At 46.7% G+C, this 20,698-nt stretch overlaps 1 protein-coding gene across 4 annotated transcripts in view; it reads left to right on the top strand.

Moving 5' to 3' along the window:
• Positions 1–20,698, top strand: part of gabbr2 (gamma-aminobutyric acid (GABA) B receptor, 2) — a 412,418-nt gene that overhangs the window by 375,654 nt on the left and 16,066 nt on the right. For all 4 annotated transcript variants that reach the window (XM_061896997.1, XM_061896996.1, XM_061896994.1 and 1 more), the window contains 5 exons: positions 818–928; positions 1,005–1,229; positions 1,299–1,481; positions 4,368–4,497; positions 7,797–7,914. In XM_061896997.1, coding sequence (XP_061752981.1) covers positions 818–928; positions 1,005–1,229; positions 1,299–1,481; positions 4,368–4,497; positions 7,797–7,914 — 767 coding nt within the window. The remainder of the gene's footprint in view (positions 1–817; positions 929–1,004; positions 1,230–1,298; positions 1,482–4,367; positions 4,498–7,796; positions 7,915–20,698) is intronic.

Here is a 20,698-nt window from a genome sequence, read left to right as displayed (position 1 = left end):
AACTTTTATATTGAAGGGGTGATTTTTAACTTCCTGTTGATTTTTGCTGCAGGATATCAACTATTAAAATGTAGGTCTAAATGAGACCTACATAGAGGTTTTTTTTTTCATGTCTGTCCGACATTCCTACCGGAAGTTACAAGCAGTTTTGTCTGTTTTCTCTTCCTAGGAGCAGTTTTTTCTGTGTTTTTTTAGTTTTGGGGTTTGCTTTTTCATTAGATCGCAATTTTTGCCAGTCCTGGTGTGTGTGCCAAGTTTGGTGAGTTTTGAAGCATTTTCAGGGGGTCAAATTACAGCAAAAAGTAGCAAAAATTAAATTTTTTAGGACACTTTGCACAAGGGTTCTTTGAAAGCGCGTAAAATCAAACCCGGCCAGTAATCAAAAATCTGTGAATACATTTTAATCAAAAGGGTTCAATCTCTCTCCTGTGCGAGTTTGAAGCCGAAACGACAAACGCCCTCAGAGGAGATAACGTTTGAAAAAAGGCGACGGGTTTTTACAAAACTTTAATTTTGAAGGGGTGATTTTTAACTTCCTGTTGATTTTTGCTGCAGGATGTCAAATATTAAAATGTAGGTCTAAATGAGACCTACATCGAGGTTTTTTTTTTTCATGTCTGTCCGACATTCCTACCGGACGTTACAAGCAGTTTTGTCTGTTTTCTCTTCCTAGGAGCAGTTTTTTCTGTGTTTTTTTAGTTTCAGGGTTTGTTTTTTTCATTAGATCGCAATTTTTGCCAGTCCAGATGTTTGCCAAGTTTGGTGAGTTTTGAAGCATTTTAAGGGGGTCAAATTACAGCGTGTGTTTGTCCACCAGCCGGACCCTCACGACCGAGACCTGGCCATCCGTCCCTTCCTGGAGCACTGCGAGAACACCTACATGAGCATCTGGCTGGGCATCGTCTACGCCTACAAGGGCCTGCTGATGGTGCGTGCCGCCACACGACGGGCCACGCCTCACCCCTCACCCCTCACCCCTCACCCATCCATCTTGTCTCCCGCAGTTGTTCGGCTGCTTCCTGGCCTGGGAGACGCGCAACGTCAGCATCCCCGCCCTCAACGACAGCAAGTACATCGGCATGAGCGTCTACAACGTGGGCATCATGTGCATCATCGGCGCCGCCGTCTCCTTCCTGACCCGCGACCAGCCCAACGTGCAGTTCTGCATCGTGGCGCTGGTCATCATCTTCTGCAGCACCATCACGCTCTGCCTGGTCTTTGTCCCCAAGGTGGGTGTGGCCCCCCCCTCCCCCGGTCGTCACGGTAACCCTCAACCCCCCCACCCCCCGGTCTTGCAGTTCGTCTCCATGAGGACCAACCCCGACGCCGCCACGCAGAACCGCCGGCTGAAGTTCACCCAGAACCAGAAGAAGGAGGACTCCAAGACCTCCACCTCCGTCACCAGCGTCAACCAGGCCAACACCTCCAGGCTGGACGCCCTGCAGACCGACAACCACCGCCTGCGCATGAGGATCACTGAGGTGACGCTCAAAGATCCTCTGTGTCACACGTGCACTCAGGAATCTCACGTCAGTGTTAGTCAAAGATCCTACAGATAAAAGAAGCACGCCACTCTTCTTAAGAATCTTCTCTGTGTTGGTCAAAGATCCTCTATACTCCAGATGCACTGTCCGGTTTTTAGTAATCTTCCCTCAGTGTTAGTCAAAGATCCTCTATATGAAAGAAGCACTCTGCTGTGTTCTTAGGAATCTTCTCTGTGTTAGTCAAAGATCCTCTATACCCCAGATGCACTGTGCTGTTTTTAGTAATCTTCTGTCAGTGTAAGTCAAAGATCCTCTATATGAAAGAAGTACTCCACTGTTTTCAGGATCCTTCTCTGTGTTAGTCAAAGATCTTTTATATGAAAGAAGCCTGCCGCTGTTCTTAGGAATCTTCTCTGTGTTGGTCAAAGATCTTTTACATGAAAGAAGCACTCTGCTGTTTTCAGGATCTTCTCTGTGTTAGTCAAAGATCTTCTATACCCCAGATCTACTGTGCTGTTTTTAGTAATCTTCCCTCAGTGTTAGTCAAAGATTCTTTATATGAAAGAAGCCTGCCGCTGTTCTTAGGAATCTTCACTGTGTTAGTCAAAGATCCTTTATATGAAAGAAGCACTCTGCTGTTTTCAGGATCCTTCTCTCAGTGTTAGTCAAAGATCCTGTATAGGAAAAAAGCACGCCGCTGTTCTTAGGAATCTTCTCTGTGTTAGTCAAAGATCCTCTATACCCCAGATACACTGTGCTGTTTTTAGTAATCTTCTGTCAGTGTAAGTCAAAGATCCCACATATGAAAGAAGCCCGTCGCTGCTTTTGGGAATCTTCTCTGTGTTAGTCAAAGATCCTCTATATGAAAGAAGCACTCTGCTGTTTTCAGGATCCTTCTCTGTGTTAGTCAAAGATCCTTTATATGAAAGAAGCACGCCGCTGTTCTTTGTAGTCTTCTTTGTGTTAGTCAAAGATCCTCCTAATGACTATTTAGGGATTGTCTGTCAAAGTCCTAGTCAAAGATCCTCTATATCACAGAGGCACTCTGCTGTTTTTACGAATGTGTTAGTCAAAAATCCTCTAAATGAAAGAAGCACTCTGCGGTTTTTTAGCAGTCTTCAGTCAAATTGTTAGTCAAAGATCTGCTCTGTCAGAGAAGCACTCTGCTGTATTTTAGAAATCTTCTGTCAAAGTGTTAGAGAAAGATCCTCTGTATAACAGAACCACTCTGTTGTATTTAGGAATTGTCTGTCAAAGTGGAAGTCAAAGATCCTCTATATGAAAGAAGCACTCAGCTGTTTTCAGGATCCTTCTCTCAGTGTTAGTCAAAGATCTTTTATATGAAAGAAGCATGCCGCTGTTCTTAGGAATCTTCTCTGTGTTAGTCAAAGATCCTCCTAAAGACTAAAATATTCTGCTTTATTTAGGGATGGTCTGTCAATGTCTTAGTCAAAGATCCTCTATATCACAGAAGCACTGCTGTTTTTAGGAATATTCTTTCAAAGTGTTTGTCAAAGATCCTCTATATAAAAAAGGACTCTACTGTTTTTTAGCAGTCTTCAGTCAATTTGTGAGTCAAAGATCCTCTGTCACAAAAGCGCTCTGCTTTTTATAGCAATCTTCTGTCAAAGTGTTAGTTAAAGATCCTCTATATAGCAGAACCACTCTGCTGTATTCAAGAATTGTCTGTCAAAGTGTTAGTCAAAGATCCTCAATATGAAAGAAGTACTCTGCTGTTTTTTTAGCAGTCTTCAGTCAGCTTGTGAGTCAAAGATCCTCTCTGTCACAGAAGCACTCTGCTGTATTTTAGCAATCTTCTTTCAAAGTGTTAGTCAAAGATCCTCTATATAACAGAGCAACTCTGCTGTATTTAGGAATTGTCTGTCAAAGTGTTTATCAAAGATCCTCTATATGAAAGAAGCACTGCTTTTTTTTTTAGCAATCATCTGTTAAAGTGTTAGTCATAGATCCTCTATACCACAGGAGCATTATGCTGCGTTTAGGAATCTTCTGTCAGTGTTAGTCAAAGATCCTCTATATGACAGAAACACGCTGCTGTTTTTTGGAATCTTTAGTCAAAGTGTTCGTCAAAGATCCTCTAAATGATAGAAATACTCTGCGTTTTTTTAGGAATCTTCTATCAAAGTGTTAGTCAAAGATCCTCTATACCACAGACGCATTGTGCTGCTTTTAGTGATCTCCATTAAGTGTTAGTCAAAGATCCTCAATATGACAGAAACGCTACGCGGTATTTAGGTATTGTCTGTCAAAGTGTTAGTCAAAGATCCTCAATATGACAGAAACGCTATGCTGTATTTAGGTATTGTCTGTCAAAGTGTTAGTCAAAGATCCTCAATATGACAGAACCACTATGCTGTATTTAGGTATTGTCTGTCAAAGTGTTAGTCAAAGATCCTCTATATGACAGAAACACGCTGCTGTTTTTTGGAATCTTTAGTCAAAGTGTTCGTCAAAGATCCTCTAAATGATAGAAATACTCTGCATTTTTTTAGGAATCTTCTGTCAAAAGTGTTAGTCAAAGATCCTCGATACCACGGACGCATTGTGCTGCTTTTAGTGATCTCCATTAAGTGTTGGTTAAAGATCCTCAATATGACAGAAACGCTATGCGGTATCTAGGTATTGTCTGTCAAAGTGTTAGTCAAAGATCCTCAATATGACAGAACCACTATGCTGTATTTAGGTATTGTCTGTCAGAGATCCTCTGTCCGACGGAAGCAATCTGCTATTGTTAGGAATCTCTTGTCAAAGTGTTAGTCAAAGATCAACTATACCACAGCAGCACTGTGCTGTTTTTGAGGAGCAAGTGCAAAAAGATGAATGATGTTTGCGAGCCTCAGTTGACGGGTGTTGTTGTGTCAGCTGGACAAAGAACTGGAGGAAGTGACCATGCAGCTGCAGGACACGCCGGAGAAGACTCCCTACATCAAACAGAACCACTACCCCGACGCCAACAACATCCTCAGCATACGCAACTTCACCGACAGCAAAGGTACTGACTTTTACATGGACAACAACACATGACAGACACACAGGCTGGGTGAGGAGATGAGATGTTAGATGAGAAGATGAGATGTTAGATGAGATGTTAGATTGGAAGATGAGATGCTGGATGAGAAGATGAGATGTTAGATGAGAAGATGAGATGCTGGATGAGAAAATTAGATGCAAGATGAGATGTTAGATGAGAAAATGAGATGCTAGATGAGATGTTAGATTGGAAGATGAGATGCTGGATGAGAAGATGAGATGTTAGATGAGAAGATGAGATGCTGGATGAGAAAATGAGATGCTAGATGAGATGTTAGATTGGAAAATGAGATGCTAGATGAGATGTTAGATGAGAAAATGAGATGCTGGATGAGAAGATGAGATGTTAGATGAGAAGATGAGATGCTGGATGAGAAAATGAGATGCAAGATGAGATGTTAGATGAGAAAATGAGATGCTGGATGAGAAGATGAGATGTTAGATGAGAAGATGAGATGCTGGATGAGAAAATGAGATGCAAGATGAGATGTTAGATGAGAAGATGAGATGCTGGATGAGAAGATGAGATGTTAGATGAGAAGATGAGATGCTAGATGAGAAGATGGTATGTTAGATGAGATGTTAGATTTGAAGATGAGATGTTAAATGAGAAAATGAGATGCTGGATGAGAAAATGAGATGCAAGATGAGATGTTAGATTGGAAGATGAGATGTTAGATGAGAAAATGAGATGTTGGATGAGAAAATGAGATGCTGGATGAGAAGATGAGATGCAAGATGAGATGTTAGATGAGAAAATGAGATGCTTGATGAGAAGATGAGATGTTAGATGAGAAGATGAGATGTTAGATGAGAAGATGAGATGCTGGATGAGAAGATGAGATGCTGGATGAGAAGATGAGATGCTGGATGAAAAGATGAGATGTTAGATGAGAAGATGAGATGCTAGTTGAGAAGATGAGATGCTACATGAGAAGATGAGATGCTAGATGAGATGTTAGATTGGAAGATGAGATGTTAGATGAGAAAATGAGATGCTGGATGAGAAGATGAGATGTTAGATGAGAAGATGAGATGTTAGATGAGAAGATGAGATGCTGGATGAGAAGATGAGATGTTAGATGAGATGTTAGATTTGAAGATGAGATGTTAAATGAGAAAATGAGATGCTGGATGAGAAAATGAGATGCAAGATGAGATGTTAAATTGGAAGATGAGATGTTAGATGAGAAAATGAGATGTTGGATGAGAAAATGAGATGCTGGATGAGAAGATGAGATGCAAGATGAGATGTTAGATGAGAAAATGAGATGCTGGATGAGAAGATGAGATGTTAGATGAGAAGATGAGATGCTGGATGAGAAAATGAGATGCTAGATGAGATGTTAGATTGGAAGATGAGATGTTAGATGAGAAAATGAGATGTTAGATGAGAAAATGAGATGCTGGATGAGAAGATTAGATGCTAGATGAGAAGATGAGATGTTAGATGAGAAAATGAGATGCTGGATGAGAAGATGAGATGTTAGATGTGAAGATGAGATGCTGGGTGAGAAGATGAGATGTTAAATGAGAAGATGAGATGCTGGATGAGAAGATGAGATGAGAAGATGAGATGCTGGATGAGAAGATGAGATGTTAGATGAGAAGATGAGATGCTAGATGAGAAGATGAGATGCTGGATGAGAAAATGAGATGCTAGATGAGATGTTAGATTGGAAGATGAGATGTTAGATGAGAAAATGAGATGTTAGATGAGAAAATGAGATGCTGGATGAGAAGATTAGATGCTAGATGAGAAGATGAGATGTTAGATGAGAAAATGAGATGCTGGATGAGAAGATGAGATGTTAGATGTGAAGATGAGATGCTGGGTGAGAAGATGAGATGTTAAATGAGAAGATGAGATGCTGGATGAGAAGATGAGATGAGAAGATGAGATGCTGGATGAGAAGATGAGATGTTAGATGAGAAGATGAGATGCTAGATGAGAAGATGAGATGCTGGATGAGAAGATGAGATGCTGGATGAAAAGATGAGATGTTAGCTGAGAAGATGAGATGCAGGATGAGAAGATAAAATGCTAGATGAGAACATTGGACACAAGGTGAGAGATGAGAAGATGAGTCTAGATAAGAAGAGTCTAGATGAGATGTTGCATAAGACAAGATAGTCTCGATGACACGATGAGATGTTGGATGGGAACATTGGGCAGTAGATGAGAAAATGGTATGCAAGATGAGTCTGAATGAGAACATTAGATGAGATAACCGAGTCTCAGATGAGAAGATAAGTCTTGATGAGAAGATGAGATGTGGGATGAGAGAGTCTAGATGTTAGATGAGAAGTTGAGATGTTGGATGAGGGAGTATAGATGTTGGATGAGATGTTGGATGAGAGAGTCTAAATGTTTGATGAGAAGATGAGATGTTGGATGAGAGAGTATAGATGTTGAATGAGCGAGTCTAGATGTTAGATGAGATGTTTGATGAGAGTGTCTAAGTGTTGGATGAGAAGATGAATTGTTGGTTGAGAGAGTCTAAATGTTTGATGAGAAGATGGGATGTTGGTTGAGAGAGTCGATGTTGGATGAGAAGATGAGATGTTGGATGAGAGTGTCTAGATGTTGGATGAGAGAGTCTAGATGTTGGATGAGATGTTGGATGAGAGTGTCTAGATGTTGGATGAGAAGATGAGATGTGGGATGAGAGAGTCTAGATGTTAGATAAGAAGATGAGATGTTGGTTGAGAGAGTCTAGATGTTGGATGAGAAGATGAGATGTGGGATGAGAGAGTCTAGATGTTGGATGAGAAGATGAGATGTGGGATGAGAGAGTCTAGATGTTAGATGAGAAGATGAAGTGTGGGATGAGAGAGTCTAGATGTTAGATGAGAAGATGAGATGTTGGTTGAGAGAGTCTAAGTCTTAGATGAGAAGATAAGTCTTAGATGGGAAGATGAGATTTTGGGTGAGAGAGTCTAGATGTTAGATGAGAAGATGAGATGTTGGATGAGAATATTAGATGTGGGATCGGAGAGTCTAGATGTTGGATGAGAAGATGAGATGTTGGTTGAGAGAGTCTAGATGTTGGATAAGAAGATAAAGTGTGGGATAAGAGAGTGTAGATGTTGGATGAGAGAGTCTAGATGTTAGATAATAAGATGAGATGTTGGATGAGATAACAGAGTGTGGATGGGATAAGAGAGTGTAGATGTGGGATATAAGAAAGTAAGTGAAACATGATGATGGTGATGATGATGATGATGATGGTGATGATGATGGTGGTGGTGTGGGTGCAGACGCTGACAGGAGCCTCCTGAAGAACCATCTGGAGCAAAAACCTCAGGGCCAGTGGGGCTCCATGGATCCTTCCAGAATAACTCGCGGCCCCTTGGAGGACATCAACTCCCCTGAACAGTGAGCGCTTCTTCTTCTTCTTGTGCTTCTTCTTCTTCTTCTTGTCCTTCTTCTTCTTCTTCTTCTTCTTCTTCTTCTTCTTCTTCTTCTTTTTCTTCTCTGGTCCTGACAGCGTCACTAGGGTCCTGCAGACCACCAGCATCACTAGGGTCCCGCAGACCACCGGCATCACTAGGGTCCCGCACACCACCGGCATCACTAGGGTCCTGCAGACCACCGGCATCACTAGGGTCCCGCACACCACCGGCATCACATAGGTCCCGTACACCACCAGCATCACTAGGGTCCCGCAGACCACCGGCATCACTAGGGTCCCGCACACCACCAGCATCACTAGGGTCCCGCACACCACCGGCATCACTAGGGTCCCGCACACCACCGGCATCACTAGGGTCCCGCAGACCACCGGCATCACTAGGGTCCCGCAGACCACCGGCATCACTAGGGTCCCGCACACCACCGGCATCACTAGAGTCCCGCAGACCACCGGCATCACTAGGGTCCCGCACACCACCGGCATCACTAGGGTCCCGCAGACCACCGGCATCACTAGGGTCCCGCAGACCACCGGCATCATTAGGGTCCCGCAAACCACCAGCATCACTATTGTCCCGCAGACCACCGGCATCACTAGGGTCCCGCACACCACCGGCATCACTAGGGTCCCGCACACCACCGGCATCACTAGGGTCCCGCAGACCACCGGCATCACTAGGGTCCCGCAGACCACCGGCATCATTAGGGTCCCGCACACCACCGGCATCACTAGGGTCCCGCAGACCACCGGCATCACTAGGGTCCCGTACACCACCGGCATCACTAGGGTCCCGCAGACCATCGGCATCACTAGAGTCCCGCAGACCACCGGCATCACTAGGGTCCCCCAGACCACCGGCATTACTAGGGTCCCGCAGACCACCGGCATCACTAGGGTCCCGCACACCACCGGCATCACTAGGGTCCCGCAGACCACCAGCATCACTAGGGTCCCGCACACCACCGGCATCACTAGGGTCCCGCGCACCACCGGCATCACTAGGTTCCCGCAGACCACCAGCATCACTAGGGTCCCGCAGACCACCGGCATCATTAGGGTCCCGCAAACCACCAGCATCACTATTGTCCCGCAGACCACCGGCATCACTAGGGTCCCGCACACCACCGGCATCACTAGGGTCCCGCACACCACCGGCATCACTAGGGTCCCGCAGACCACCGGCATCACTAGGGTCCCGCACACCACCGGCATCACTAGGGTCCCGCACACCACCGGCATCACTAGGGTCCCGTACACCACCAGCATCACTAGGGTCCCGCAGACCACCGGCATCACTAGGGTCCCGCACACCACCAGCATCACTAGGGTCCCGCAGACCACCAGCATCACTAGGGTCCCGCAGACCACCGGCATCACTAGGGTCCCGCACACCACCGGCATCACTAGGGTCCCGCAGACCACCGGCATCACTAAGGTCCCGCAGACCACCGGCATCACTAGGGTCCCGCACACCACCGGCATCACTAGGGTCCCGCACACCACCGGCATCACTAGGGTCCCGCAGACCACCGGCATCACTAAGGTCCCGCAGACCACCGGCATCACTAGGGTCCCGCAGACCACCGGCATCACTAGGGTCCCGCACACCACCAGCATCACTAGGGTCCCGCACACCACCGGCATCACTAGGGTCCCGCACACCACCGGCATCACTAGGGTCCCGCAGACCACCGGCATCACTAGGGTCCCGCAGACCACCGGCATCACTAGGGTCCCGCACACCACCGGCATCACTAGAGTCCCGCAGACCACCGGCATCACTAGGGTCCCGCACACCACCGGCATCACTAGGGTCCCGCAGACCACCGGCATCACTAGGGTCCCGCAGACCACCGGCATCACTAGGGTCCCGCACACCACCGGCATCACTAGGGTCCCGCACACCACCGGCATCACTAGGGTCCCGCATACCACCGGCATCACTAGGGTCCCGCAGACCATCAGTAACTCGAGGGTCCCGCAGACCACCAGCAGCATGTCAACGTGCGTCCACCAGCCGGTTGCCGCGGCAACAAAGAGCATCCCTGCCCCCCCACGTGTACGCCGCTCCTGATGGACGTGTTGTCACAAGAAGGCGACGTTGGCTAATTATTGATGAGCGAGCAAAGCCGGGGAACTTTGTCAAAATGGAGGAGGGGGCGTGGTCGTGCATTATTTATAAGCCCCTCCCCTCATTGAGATGGCGAGCAGAGAGAGGCAGGTAGATGTTGAGAATCTTACGTAAGCTCAGATTTACAGCCGGTCTGAAAATAGAGCAGCAGCAAGTGCCGCTTATTCCCGCTGCATATGAATGTTTTATTGTGGAAAACACACAACGAGCAGTCTTGGAGGGGAAAAAAGGACACACACAAATGTAATACACACAGGACTACCAAGTACACCGGACTGGCAAAATACTACTGCAATACTGCCTTGAAGTGGACAAAAGTATTGTCTTCAGTTAAACAATCTAATGATTGTATGTCACTGCAAAAACTACAGCAGAATAATGTTGGAATACTATTAAGAAAAGACAAGACCTTTTGTAATATTGCAAGAATAAAGTAGTGGTCGTACCAAAAGTAGGTATATACATTTTGTGAGAGTGAGGTGGCAACTTTATGAATTTACATCCTAATAATACCGAAATAACGTAGTATTAGTAAATTCATTTACCTGAGAAATAGTCGGACAAAATAGTCGTAATATTGCAATAAAACATAATTGTTATATTTAGTTGTAATTGTATTTTCATATTTTGTTTTAATTAAACACATATATGTATGTATATATGTGTATATAGATCAATCAATGTTTATTTACATAGCCCTAAATCACAAGTGTCTCAAAGGGCTGCACAAACCACAACAACGGTTGAACGACTGAAGCTCTACATGAAGTGAAGGGAATTATATTTATATAGCGCTTTTCTCTAGTGACTCAAAGCGCTATACATAGTGAAACCCAATGTCAAAGTTACATTTAAACCAGTGTGGGTGGCACCTGGGAGCAGGTGGGTAAAGTGTCTTGCCCAAGGACACAACGGCAGGGACCCAGGATGGATCGCTCGCCTGTATCGGTTGGGGACGTCTCTACGCTGCTGATCCGCTTGAGATGGTTTCCTGTGGACGGGACTCTCGCTGCTGTCTTGGATCCGCTTGAACTGAACTCTCGCGGCTGTGTTGGAGCCACTATGGATTGAACTTTCACAGTATCATGTTAGACCCGCTCCACATCCATTGCTTTCGGTCCCCTAGAGAGGGGGGGTTGCCCACATCTGAGGTCCTCTCCAAGGTTTCTCATAGTCAGCATTGTCACTGGCGTCCCACTGGATGTGAATTCTCCCTGCCCACTGGGTGTGAGTTTTCCTTGCCCTTTTGTGGGTTCTTCCGAGGATGTTGTAGTCGTAATGATTTGTGCAGTCCTTTGAGACATTTGTGATTTGGGGCTATATAAATAAACATTGATTGATTGATTGATTGACTAGGATGGCGGAAGCGGGGATCGAACCTGCAACCCTCAAGTTGCTGGCACGGCCGCTCTACCAACCGAACTATGCCGTCCCCATAAAACCAGAATGGGAAATAATTCCATATATAAAAATATGTATATGTATATATATATATATATATATATATATATATATATATATATATATATATACCGTATTTTCCACAATATAATGCGCACCTTCAATGAATGGCCTATTTTAAAACTTAGTTCATATATAAGGTGCACCACATTATAAGGTGCATAGAATAGATGCTGCAGTAGAGACTGGGGTTACATAATGCATCCTTTAGATCAGGGGTCTCAAACACGCGGCCCGCGAGACGTTATTTTGCAGCCCGCACCTTAATATGAAAATTTAATGAAGGTGCGGCCCGCAAGTTTTACATGAACGGCGCTTTACGGCGTCATACTTTTACACCCTCGTTTTTTCCGGGAGTCACCCAATTTTCGGTGCCCCTTTCTGGGGTGATAATTTTTCTGAATAATATTAAGGGGGCATACAATCTGTGCAAACAGTGTGCCAGCCCAGCCACATCTTGTATTTGGCTTTTGTAGACGCAGTAAGCGACTGCAAAACATACTTGATCAACAGCCACACAGGTCACACTGAGGGTGGCCGTATAAACAACTTTAACACTGTTACAATTATGCGCCACACTGTGAACCCACATCAAACAAGATTGACAAACACATTTTGGGAGAACATCCGTACCGTAACACAACATATCCATCAATCAATCAATGTTTATTTATATAGCCCCAAATCACAAATGTCTCAAAGGACTGCACAAATCATTACGACTACAACATCCCCGGAAGAAGCCACAAAAGGGGACCGAAAGCAATGGATGTCGAGCGGGTCTAACATGATACTGTGAAAGTTCAATCCATAGTGGCTCCAACACAGCCGCGAGAGTTCAGTTCAAAGCGGATCCAAGACAGCAGCGAGAGTCCCGTCCACAGGAAACCATCTCAAGCGGAGGCGGATCAGCAGCGTAGAGATGTCCCCAACCGATACAGGCGAGCGGTCCATCCTGGGTCTCGACTCTGGACAGCCAGTACTTCATCCATGGTCATCGGACCGGACCCCCTCCACAAGGGAGGGGGGGACATAGGAGAAAGAAAAGAAGCGGCAGATCAACTGGTCTAAAAAGGAGGTCTATTTAAAGGCTAGAGTATACAGATGAGTTTTAAGGTGAGACTTAAATGCTTCTACTGAGGTAGCATCTCGAACTGTTACCGGGAGGGCATTCCAGAGTACTGGAGCCCGAACGGAAAACGCTCTATAGCCCGCAGACTTTTTTTGGGCTCTAGGAATCACTAATAAGCCGGAGTCTTTTGAACGCAGATTTCTTGCCGGGACATATGGTACAATACAATCGGCAAGATAGGATGGAGCTAGACCGTGTAGTATTTTATACGTAAGTAGTAAAACCTTAAAGTCACATCTTAAGTGCACAGGAAGCCAGTGCAGGTGAGCCAGTACAGGCGTAATGTGATCAAACTTTCTTGTTCTTGTCAAAAGTCTAGCAGCCGCATTTTGTACCAACTGTAATCTTTTAATGCTAGACATGGGGAGACCCGAAAATAATACGTTACAGTAATCGAGACGAGACGTAACAAACGCATGGATAATGATCTTATAAACACAACAGAAGAAATACCCAGAATTCCATGCAGCCCTAACAATTCTGGGTCTACAATATACAACCCTGCCCCCTATTGTAGCCCGGGGCTACAATGCATGGGATTCTGGGTATTTGTTCTATTGTGTTACGATGCGGATGTTCTCCCAAAATGTGTTTGTCAATCTTGTTTGGTGTGGGTTCACAGTGTGGCGCATATTTGTAACAGTGTTAAAGTTGTTTATACGGCCACCTTCAGTGTGACCTGTATGGCTGTTGACCAACTATGTCTTGCAGTCACATCCGTGGGTCTGTAGGAGTCTCTTGCAATTTGTGACTGGGCCGGCACACTGTTTGACGGACCAGGTGACAGGTTGTAGAGGACGCTAAAGGCAGTGCCATCAAGGCACGCTCTTAATATTGTTGTCCGGGTGAAAACCGGAAGAATGATTGCTCCGGGAGATTGTCGGGAGGGTCACTGATATTTGGGTGTTTCCCGGAAAGATCGCGAGAGTCGGCAAGTATGTTGCTAGGCCGGGAAAGCCATTCATTTAAAAGTGAATTTTTTAAAGAATTTTTTTCTCGCGGCCCAGCCTCACCCAGTTTCCGCATCCACTGACTCCCAGGTAAATTCAGTTTGAGACCCCTGCGCTAAAGGGAATGTCAACAAAACAGTCGGATAGGTCGGTCAAACTTTATGAATAGATTACAAACCAGCGTTCTGACAACTCCCTTCACTCCCAAAATGAATAAACAGCTGTTTTATTATTTTCCCCGATTCAATAAAGACGTAAAAAACCGTCTGATACTGTTACAGTAAATCCAAGGTTAGTGCAATCACAATATAGTAACACTGGAAATAGTGCAAAGCAATAATAAATCAACGTTTTTCAAAGGATAATGTCACACAACACAACACACAAAATAAACATGTAAAGCTCACTTTTTAAGTTATTCCTCATCCACAAATTCCTCAAATTCTTCTTCTCCAGTGTTCGAATCAAACAGTCGGGCGAATACGGCATCCGTCTCGTCCAAGTCGTCATTAAAGGAGTCAGTGTTGCTGCTGTTAATGTTAAATTCTTTTGCAGCTGCTCTAGTCCCGTCTTCTACTGTGTGACTGATCGCCTTGAGTTTAAAGTCCTACTGAAAGCCACTACTAGCGACCACGCAGTCTGATAGTTTATATATCAATGATGAAATATTAACATTGCAACACATGCCGATACGGCCGTTTTAGTTTACTAAATTGCAATTTTAAAATTCGCGTGGAAGTATCATGCTAAAATGTCGCGGTATACTGGACATCTGTGTTGCTGAATCTTTTGCAATTTGTTCAATGAATAATGGAGACGTCAAAGAAGAAAGATGTAGGTGGGAAGCGGTGTATTGCGGCCGCCTTTAGCAACACAAACACAGCCGGTGTTTCCTTGTTTTCATTCCCAAAAGATGACGGTGAAGCTTTACTATGGAACAGATCGGTCAAGCGAACATGGTTCCCTACCACATGTCAACCGGCAGGTTTCGGTGACAAAATGGTGCTAATAAGTAGACATGAGCTTGGAGCTTGCGTCGTTCCTCCTTCAGTTGTCAGAGAGGCAGTTGCGGACTCTTGCCTCCTCCCACCGGCTGCCCCCAACCGTCGGATGCTTCCACCGTGGAGGAGGGGAAAAAAATATATATTTCAGCCTCGTCGAGAAACGTGGCTTCCCTTGGAGACACTGGCGGTCACCACACTCGTGGCCACACCCCTCCGGCTTTTTTTTTCCCCTGCTGTGCCAAATTCCGTTGACAAAAGTGCCAGGTTTACGCCACTTTCTTGCCGCACACTATCGCTATTAGATTGGACCACACACAAAGTACAGTATATTATGCAGCGATCAATTCGAAAGATCGTGTTTCGAAGAGGGTCCCTTGCGAAGGGCAGAGATGGGCATCGCCACCACCCGTCGACTGGTGCTGAAGAAAGGTGCGGGGCCGACCTTCAGGTTGTACAGGTACCACCGTATAATCTCACTAAAACACTAGTGACACAATAAGCAGATGAGGGATTTTCCAGAATTATCCTAGTAAATTAGTCTAATAACATCTGAATCGCTCCCACTGTATAGTCTTAATTTTTTTATTTTTTTTTATTTATTTATTCTTTTTCTAGTCCTTCACTCTCACTTTCCTCATCCGCGAATCTTTCATCCGCGCACAAATTAACGTTGAGTTATTGATATATTATTATTGCTTTGCACTATTTCGAGACGTGGTTAATGGAGTCAGTGTTGCTGCTGTCGTCTAGCAGTTCAGTGACGATTCCTGCTTTCCTGAAATCATGTCTCTCATTAGGAGTCATTTTGGGGTCTTTACATAAACACACAATTGGAAATGAAACCAGCGGCTGCTTACCGTCGTTGTGAGACCTGTTGTGGCTCAATATTGGTCCATATATAAGGGGCCCTGGATTATAAGGTGTACTGTCAGCTTTTGAGAACATTTTAGGTTTTAGGTGCGCCTCATAGTGCGGAAAGTACGGTATGTATATATATATATATATATATATATATATATATATATATATATATACATACATATATACATATATATATATATATATATATATATATATATATATATATATATATATATATATATATATATATATATATATAGTTGACATGAGCGAGAGGTGCATTGACATGAGTGAGTGGTGTGTTGACATGTGGGAGAGGTGTGTTGACAGGAGCGAGTGGTGTGTCAACATGTGGGAGTGGTGTGTTGACATGTGGGAGTGGTGTGTTGACATGTGGGAGAGGTGTGTTGACAGGAGCGAGTGGTGTGTCAACATGTGGGAGTGGTGTGTCAACATGTGGGAGTGGTGTGTTGACATGTGGGAGTGGTGTGTTGACATGTGGGAGAGGTGTGTTGACAGGAGCGAGTGGTGTGTCAACATGTGGGAGTGGTGTGTTGACATGTGGGAGAGGTGTGTTGACAGGAGCGAGTGGTGTGTCAACATGTGGGAGTGGTGTGTTGACATAAGTGAGTGGTGTGTTGACAGTATTGGTGACTTGAATGAATGGTGTGTTGACGGAAGTGTTGACAGAAGCGAGTAGTGTGTTGACATGAGTGAGTGGTGTGTTGACATGAGTGAGAAATGCGTTGACAGCATTGGTGACTTGAATGAATGATGCGTTGACGGAAGTGTTGACAGGAGCGAGAGGTGTATTGACATGAGCAAGTGGTGCGTTGACAGGAGCAAAAGTTGTGTAGACAGAAGTGTTGACATAAGCGAGAGGTGTGTTGACACGAGCGAGTGGTGTGTTAACATGAGCGAGTGGTGTTGACAGAAGTGTTGACATGAGCGAGAGGTGTATTGACATGAGCAAGTGGTACGTTGACAGGAGCAAAAGTTGTGTGACAGAAGTGTTGACATAAGCAAGAGGTGTGTTGACACGAGCGAGTGGTGTGTTAACATGAGCGAGTGGTGTTGACAGAAGTGTTGACATGAGTGAGAGGTGTGTTGACATGAGCGAGTGGTGTGTTGACAGGAGCAAGTGGTACATTGACAGGAGCAAAAGTTGTGTTGACAGAAGTGTTGACATAAGCAAGAGGTGTGTTGATATGAGCAAGTGGTACGTTGACAGGAGCAAAAGTTGTGTTGACAGAAGTGTTGACATAAGCAAGAGGTGTGTTGACATGAGCGAGTGGTGTGTTGACAGGAGCAAAAGTTGTGTTGACAGAAGTGTTGACATAAGCAAGAGGTGTGTTGACATGAGCGAGTGATGTGTTGACAGGAGCAAAAGTTGTGTTGACAGAAGTGTTGACATGAGCGAGATGTTATTGACAGGAGCCAGAAGTGTGTTGACATTAGCGAGTGTGCGCTGACAGGAGCGAGAGGTGTGTTGACAGGAGCGAAAGGTGTGTCGACAGGAGCGAGTGGTGTGTCGACAGGAGCGAGTGGTGCGCTGACAGGAGCGAGTGGTGCGCTGACAGGAGCGAGAGGTGTGTTGAGAGGAGCAAAAGGTGTGTCGACAGGAGCGAAAGGTGTGTCGACAGGAGCGAGTGGTGTGTCGACAGGAGCGAGTGGTGCGCTGACAGGAGCGAGAGGTGTGTTGACAGGAGTGAGTGGTGCGCGGACAGGAGCAAGAGGTGTGTTGACAGGAGCGAGTGGTGTGTTGACAGGAGCGAGTGGTGCGCTGACAGGAGCGAGAGGTGTGTTGACATGAGTGAGTGGTGTGTTGACAGGAGTGAGTGGTGTGTTGACAGGAGCGAGAGGTGTGTTGACAGGAGTGAGTGGTGTGTTGACAGGAGCGAGAGGTGTGTTGACAGGAGTGAGTGGTGCGCTGACAGGAGTAAGAGGTGTGTTGACAGGAGTGAGTGGTGTGTTGACAGGAGCGAGTGGTGCGCTGACAGGAGTAAGAGGTGTGTTGACAGGAGTGAGCGGTGTGGTAACAGGAGCGAGTGGTGCGCTGACAGGAGCAAGAGGTGTGTTGACAGGAGCGAGTGGTGCGCTGACAGGAGCAAGAGGTGTGTTGACAGGAGTGAGTGGTGTGTTGACAGGAGTGAGTGGTGTGTTGACAGGAGTGAGTTGTGTGTTGACAGGAGCGAGAGGTGTGTTGACAGGAGTGAGTGGTGTGTTGACAGGAGTGAGTGGTGTGTTGACAGGAGTGAGTAGTGTGTTGACAGGAGTGAGTGGTGTGTTGACAGGAGCGAGAGGTGTGTTGACAGGAGTGAGTGGTGTGTTGACAGGAGCGAGTGGTGCGCTGACAGGAGCAAGAGGTGTGTTGACAGGAGTGAGTGGTGTGTTGACAGGAGTGAGTGGTGTGTTGACAGGAGCAAGAGGTGTGTTGACAGGAGTGAGTGGTGTGTTGACAGGAGTGAGTGGTGTGTTGACAGGAGCGAGAGGTGTGTTGACAGGAGCGAGTGGTGCGCTGACAGGAGCAAGAGGTGTGTTGACAGGAGTGAGTGGTGTGTTGACAGGTGCGAGAGATGTGTTGACAGGAGTGAGTGGTGTGTTGACAGGAGCGAGAGGTGTGTTGACAGGAGTGAGTGGTGTGTTGACAGGAGTGAGTGGTGTGTTGACATGATTGAGTGGTGTGTTGACAGGAGCGAGTGGTGCGCTGACAGGAGCAAGAGGTGTGTTGACAGGAGTGAGTGGTGTGTGTGTTGACAGGAGCGAGTGGTGTGTTGACAGGAGCGAGAGGTGTGTTGACAGGAGCGAGAGGTGTGTTGACAGGAGTGAGTGGTGTGTTGACAGGAGTGAGTGGTGTGTTGACAGGAGCGAGAGGTGTGTTGACAGGAGTGAGTGGTGTGTTGACAGGAGCGAGTGGTGCGCTGACAGGAGCAAGAGGTGTGTTGACAGGAGTGAGTGGTGTGTTGACAGGAGTGAGTGGTGTGTTGACAGGTGCGAGAGATGTGTTGACAGGAGTGAGTGGTGTGTTGACAGGAGCGAGAGGTGTGTTGACAGGAGTGAGTGGTGTGTTGACAGGAGTGAGTGGTGTGTTGACAGGAGTGAGTGGTGTGTTGACAGGAGCGAGTGGTGCGCTGACAGGAGCAAGAGGTGTGTTGACAGGAGTGAGTGGTGTGTTGACAGGAGTGAGTGGTGTGTTGACAGGAGTGAGTTGTGTGTTGACAGGAGCGAGAGGTGTGTTGACAGGAGTGAGTGGTGTGTTGACAGGAGTGAGTGGTGTGTTGACAGGAGTGAGTAGTGTGTTGACAGGAGTGAGTGGTGTGTTGACAGGAGCGAGAGGTGTGTTGACAGGAGTGAGTGGTGTGTTGACAGGAGCGAGTGGTGCGCTGACAGGAGCAAGAGGTGTGTTGACAGGAGTGAGTGGTGTGTTGACAGGAGTGAGTGGTGTGTTGACAGGAGCAAGAGGTGTGTTGACAGGAGTGAGTGGTGTGTTGACAGGAGTGAGTGGTGCGCTGACAGGAGCAAGAGGTGTGTTGACAGGAGTGAGTGGTGTGTTGACAGGTGCGAGAGATGTGTTGACAGGAGTGAGTGGTGTGTTGACAGGAGCGAGAGGTGTGTTGACAGGAGTGAGTGGTGTGTTGACAGGAGTGAGTGGTGTGTTGACATGATTGAGTGGTGTGTTGACAGGAGCGAGTGGTGCGCTGACAGGAGCAAGAGGTGTGTTGACAGGAGTGAGTGGTGTGTGTGTTGACAGGAGCGAGTGGTGTGTTGACAGGAGCGAGAGGTGTGTTGACAGGAGCGAGAGGTGTGTTGACAGGAGTGAGTGGTGTGTTGACAGGAGTGAGTGGTGTGTTGACAGGAGCGAGTGGTGCGCTGACAGGAGCGAGAGGTGTGTTGACAGGAGTGAGTGGTGTGTTGACAGGAGTGAGTGGTGTGTTGACAGGAGCGAGAGGTGTGTTGACAGGAGTGAATGGTGTGTTGACAGGAGCGAGGGTTGTGTTGACAGGAGTGAGTGGTGTGTTGACAGGAGTGAGTGGTGTGTTGACAGGAGTGAGTGGTGTGTTGACAGGAGCGAGAGGTGTGTTGACAGGAGTGAGTGGTGTGTTGACAGGAGTGAGTGGTGTGTTGACAGGAGCGATAGGTGTGTTGACAGGAGTGAGTGGTGTGTTGACAGGAGTGAGTGGTGTGTTGACAGGAGCGAGAGGTGTGTTGACAGGAGCGAGTGGTGCGCTGACAGGAGTAAGAGGTGTGTTGACAGGAGTGAGTGGTGTGTTGACAGGAGTGAATCGTGTGTTGACAGGAGCGAGAGGTGTGTTGACAGGAGTGAGTGGTGTGTTGACAGGAGTGATTGGTGTGTTGACAGGAGTGAGAGGTGTGTTGACAGGAGTGAGTGGTGTGTTGACAGGAGTGAGTGGTGTGTTGACAGGAGCGAGAGGTGTGTTGACAGGAGTGAGTGGTGCGCTGACAGGAGCAAGAGGTGTGTTGACAGGAGTGAGTGGTGTGTTGACAGGAGCGAGTGGTGCGCTGACAGGAGTAAGAGGTGTGTTGACAGGAGTGAGCGGTGTGTTGACAGGGGTGAGCGGTGTGTTGACAGGAGCGAGAGGTGTGTTGACAGGAGTGAGTGGTGTGTTGACAGGAGCGAGTGGTGTGTTGACAGGAGCGATAGGTGTGTTGACAGGAGCGATAGGTGTGTTGACAGGAGCGAGTGGTGTGTTGACAGGAGTGAGTGGTGTGTTGACAGGATGGAGAGGTGTGTTGACAGGAGTGAGTGGTGTGTTGACAGGAGTAAGAGGTGTGTTGACAGGAGTGAGTGGTGTGTTGACAGGAGTGAGTCGTGTGTTGACAGGAGCGAGAGGTGTGTTGACAGGAGTGAGTGGTGTGTTGACAGGAGTGATTGGTGTGTTGACAGGAGCGAGAGGTGTGTTGACAGGAGTGAGTGGTGTGTTGACAGGAGTGAGTGGTGTGTTGACAGGAGCGAGAGGTGTGTTGACAGGAGTGAGTGGTGCGCTGACAGGAGTAAGAGGTGTGTTGACAGGAGTGAGTGGTGTGTTGACAGGAGCGAGTGGTGCGCTGACAGGAGTAAGAGGTGTGTTGACAGGAGTGAGCGGTGTGTTGACAGGAGTGAGCGGTGTGTTGACAGGAGTGAGTGGTGTGTTGACAGGAGTGAGTTGTGTGTTGACAGGAGCGAGAGGTGTGTTGACAGGAGCGAGA

This window comes from Nerophis ophidion, linkage group LG04, assembly GCF_033978795.1.
Source record: "Nerophis ophidion isolate RoL-2023_Sa linkage group LG04, RoL_Noph_v1.0, whole genome shotgun sequence".
Lineage (NCBI taxonomy): Eukaryota > Metazoa > Chordata > Actinopteri > Syngnathiformes > Syngnathidae > Nerophis > Nerophis ophidion.
This window is presented reverse-complemented; position numbering and strand designations above follow the sequence as displayed.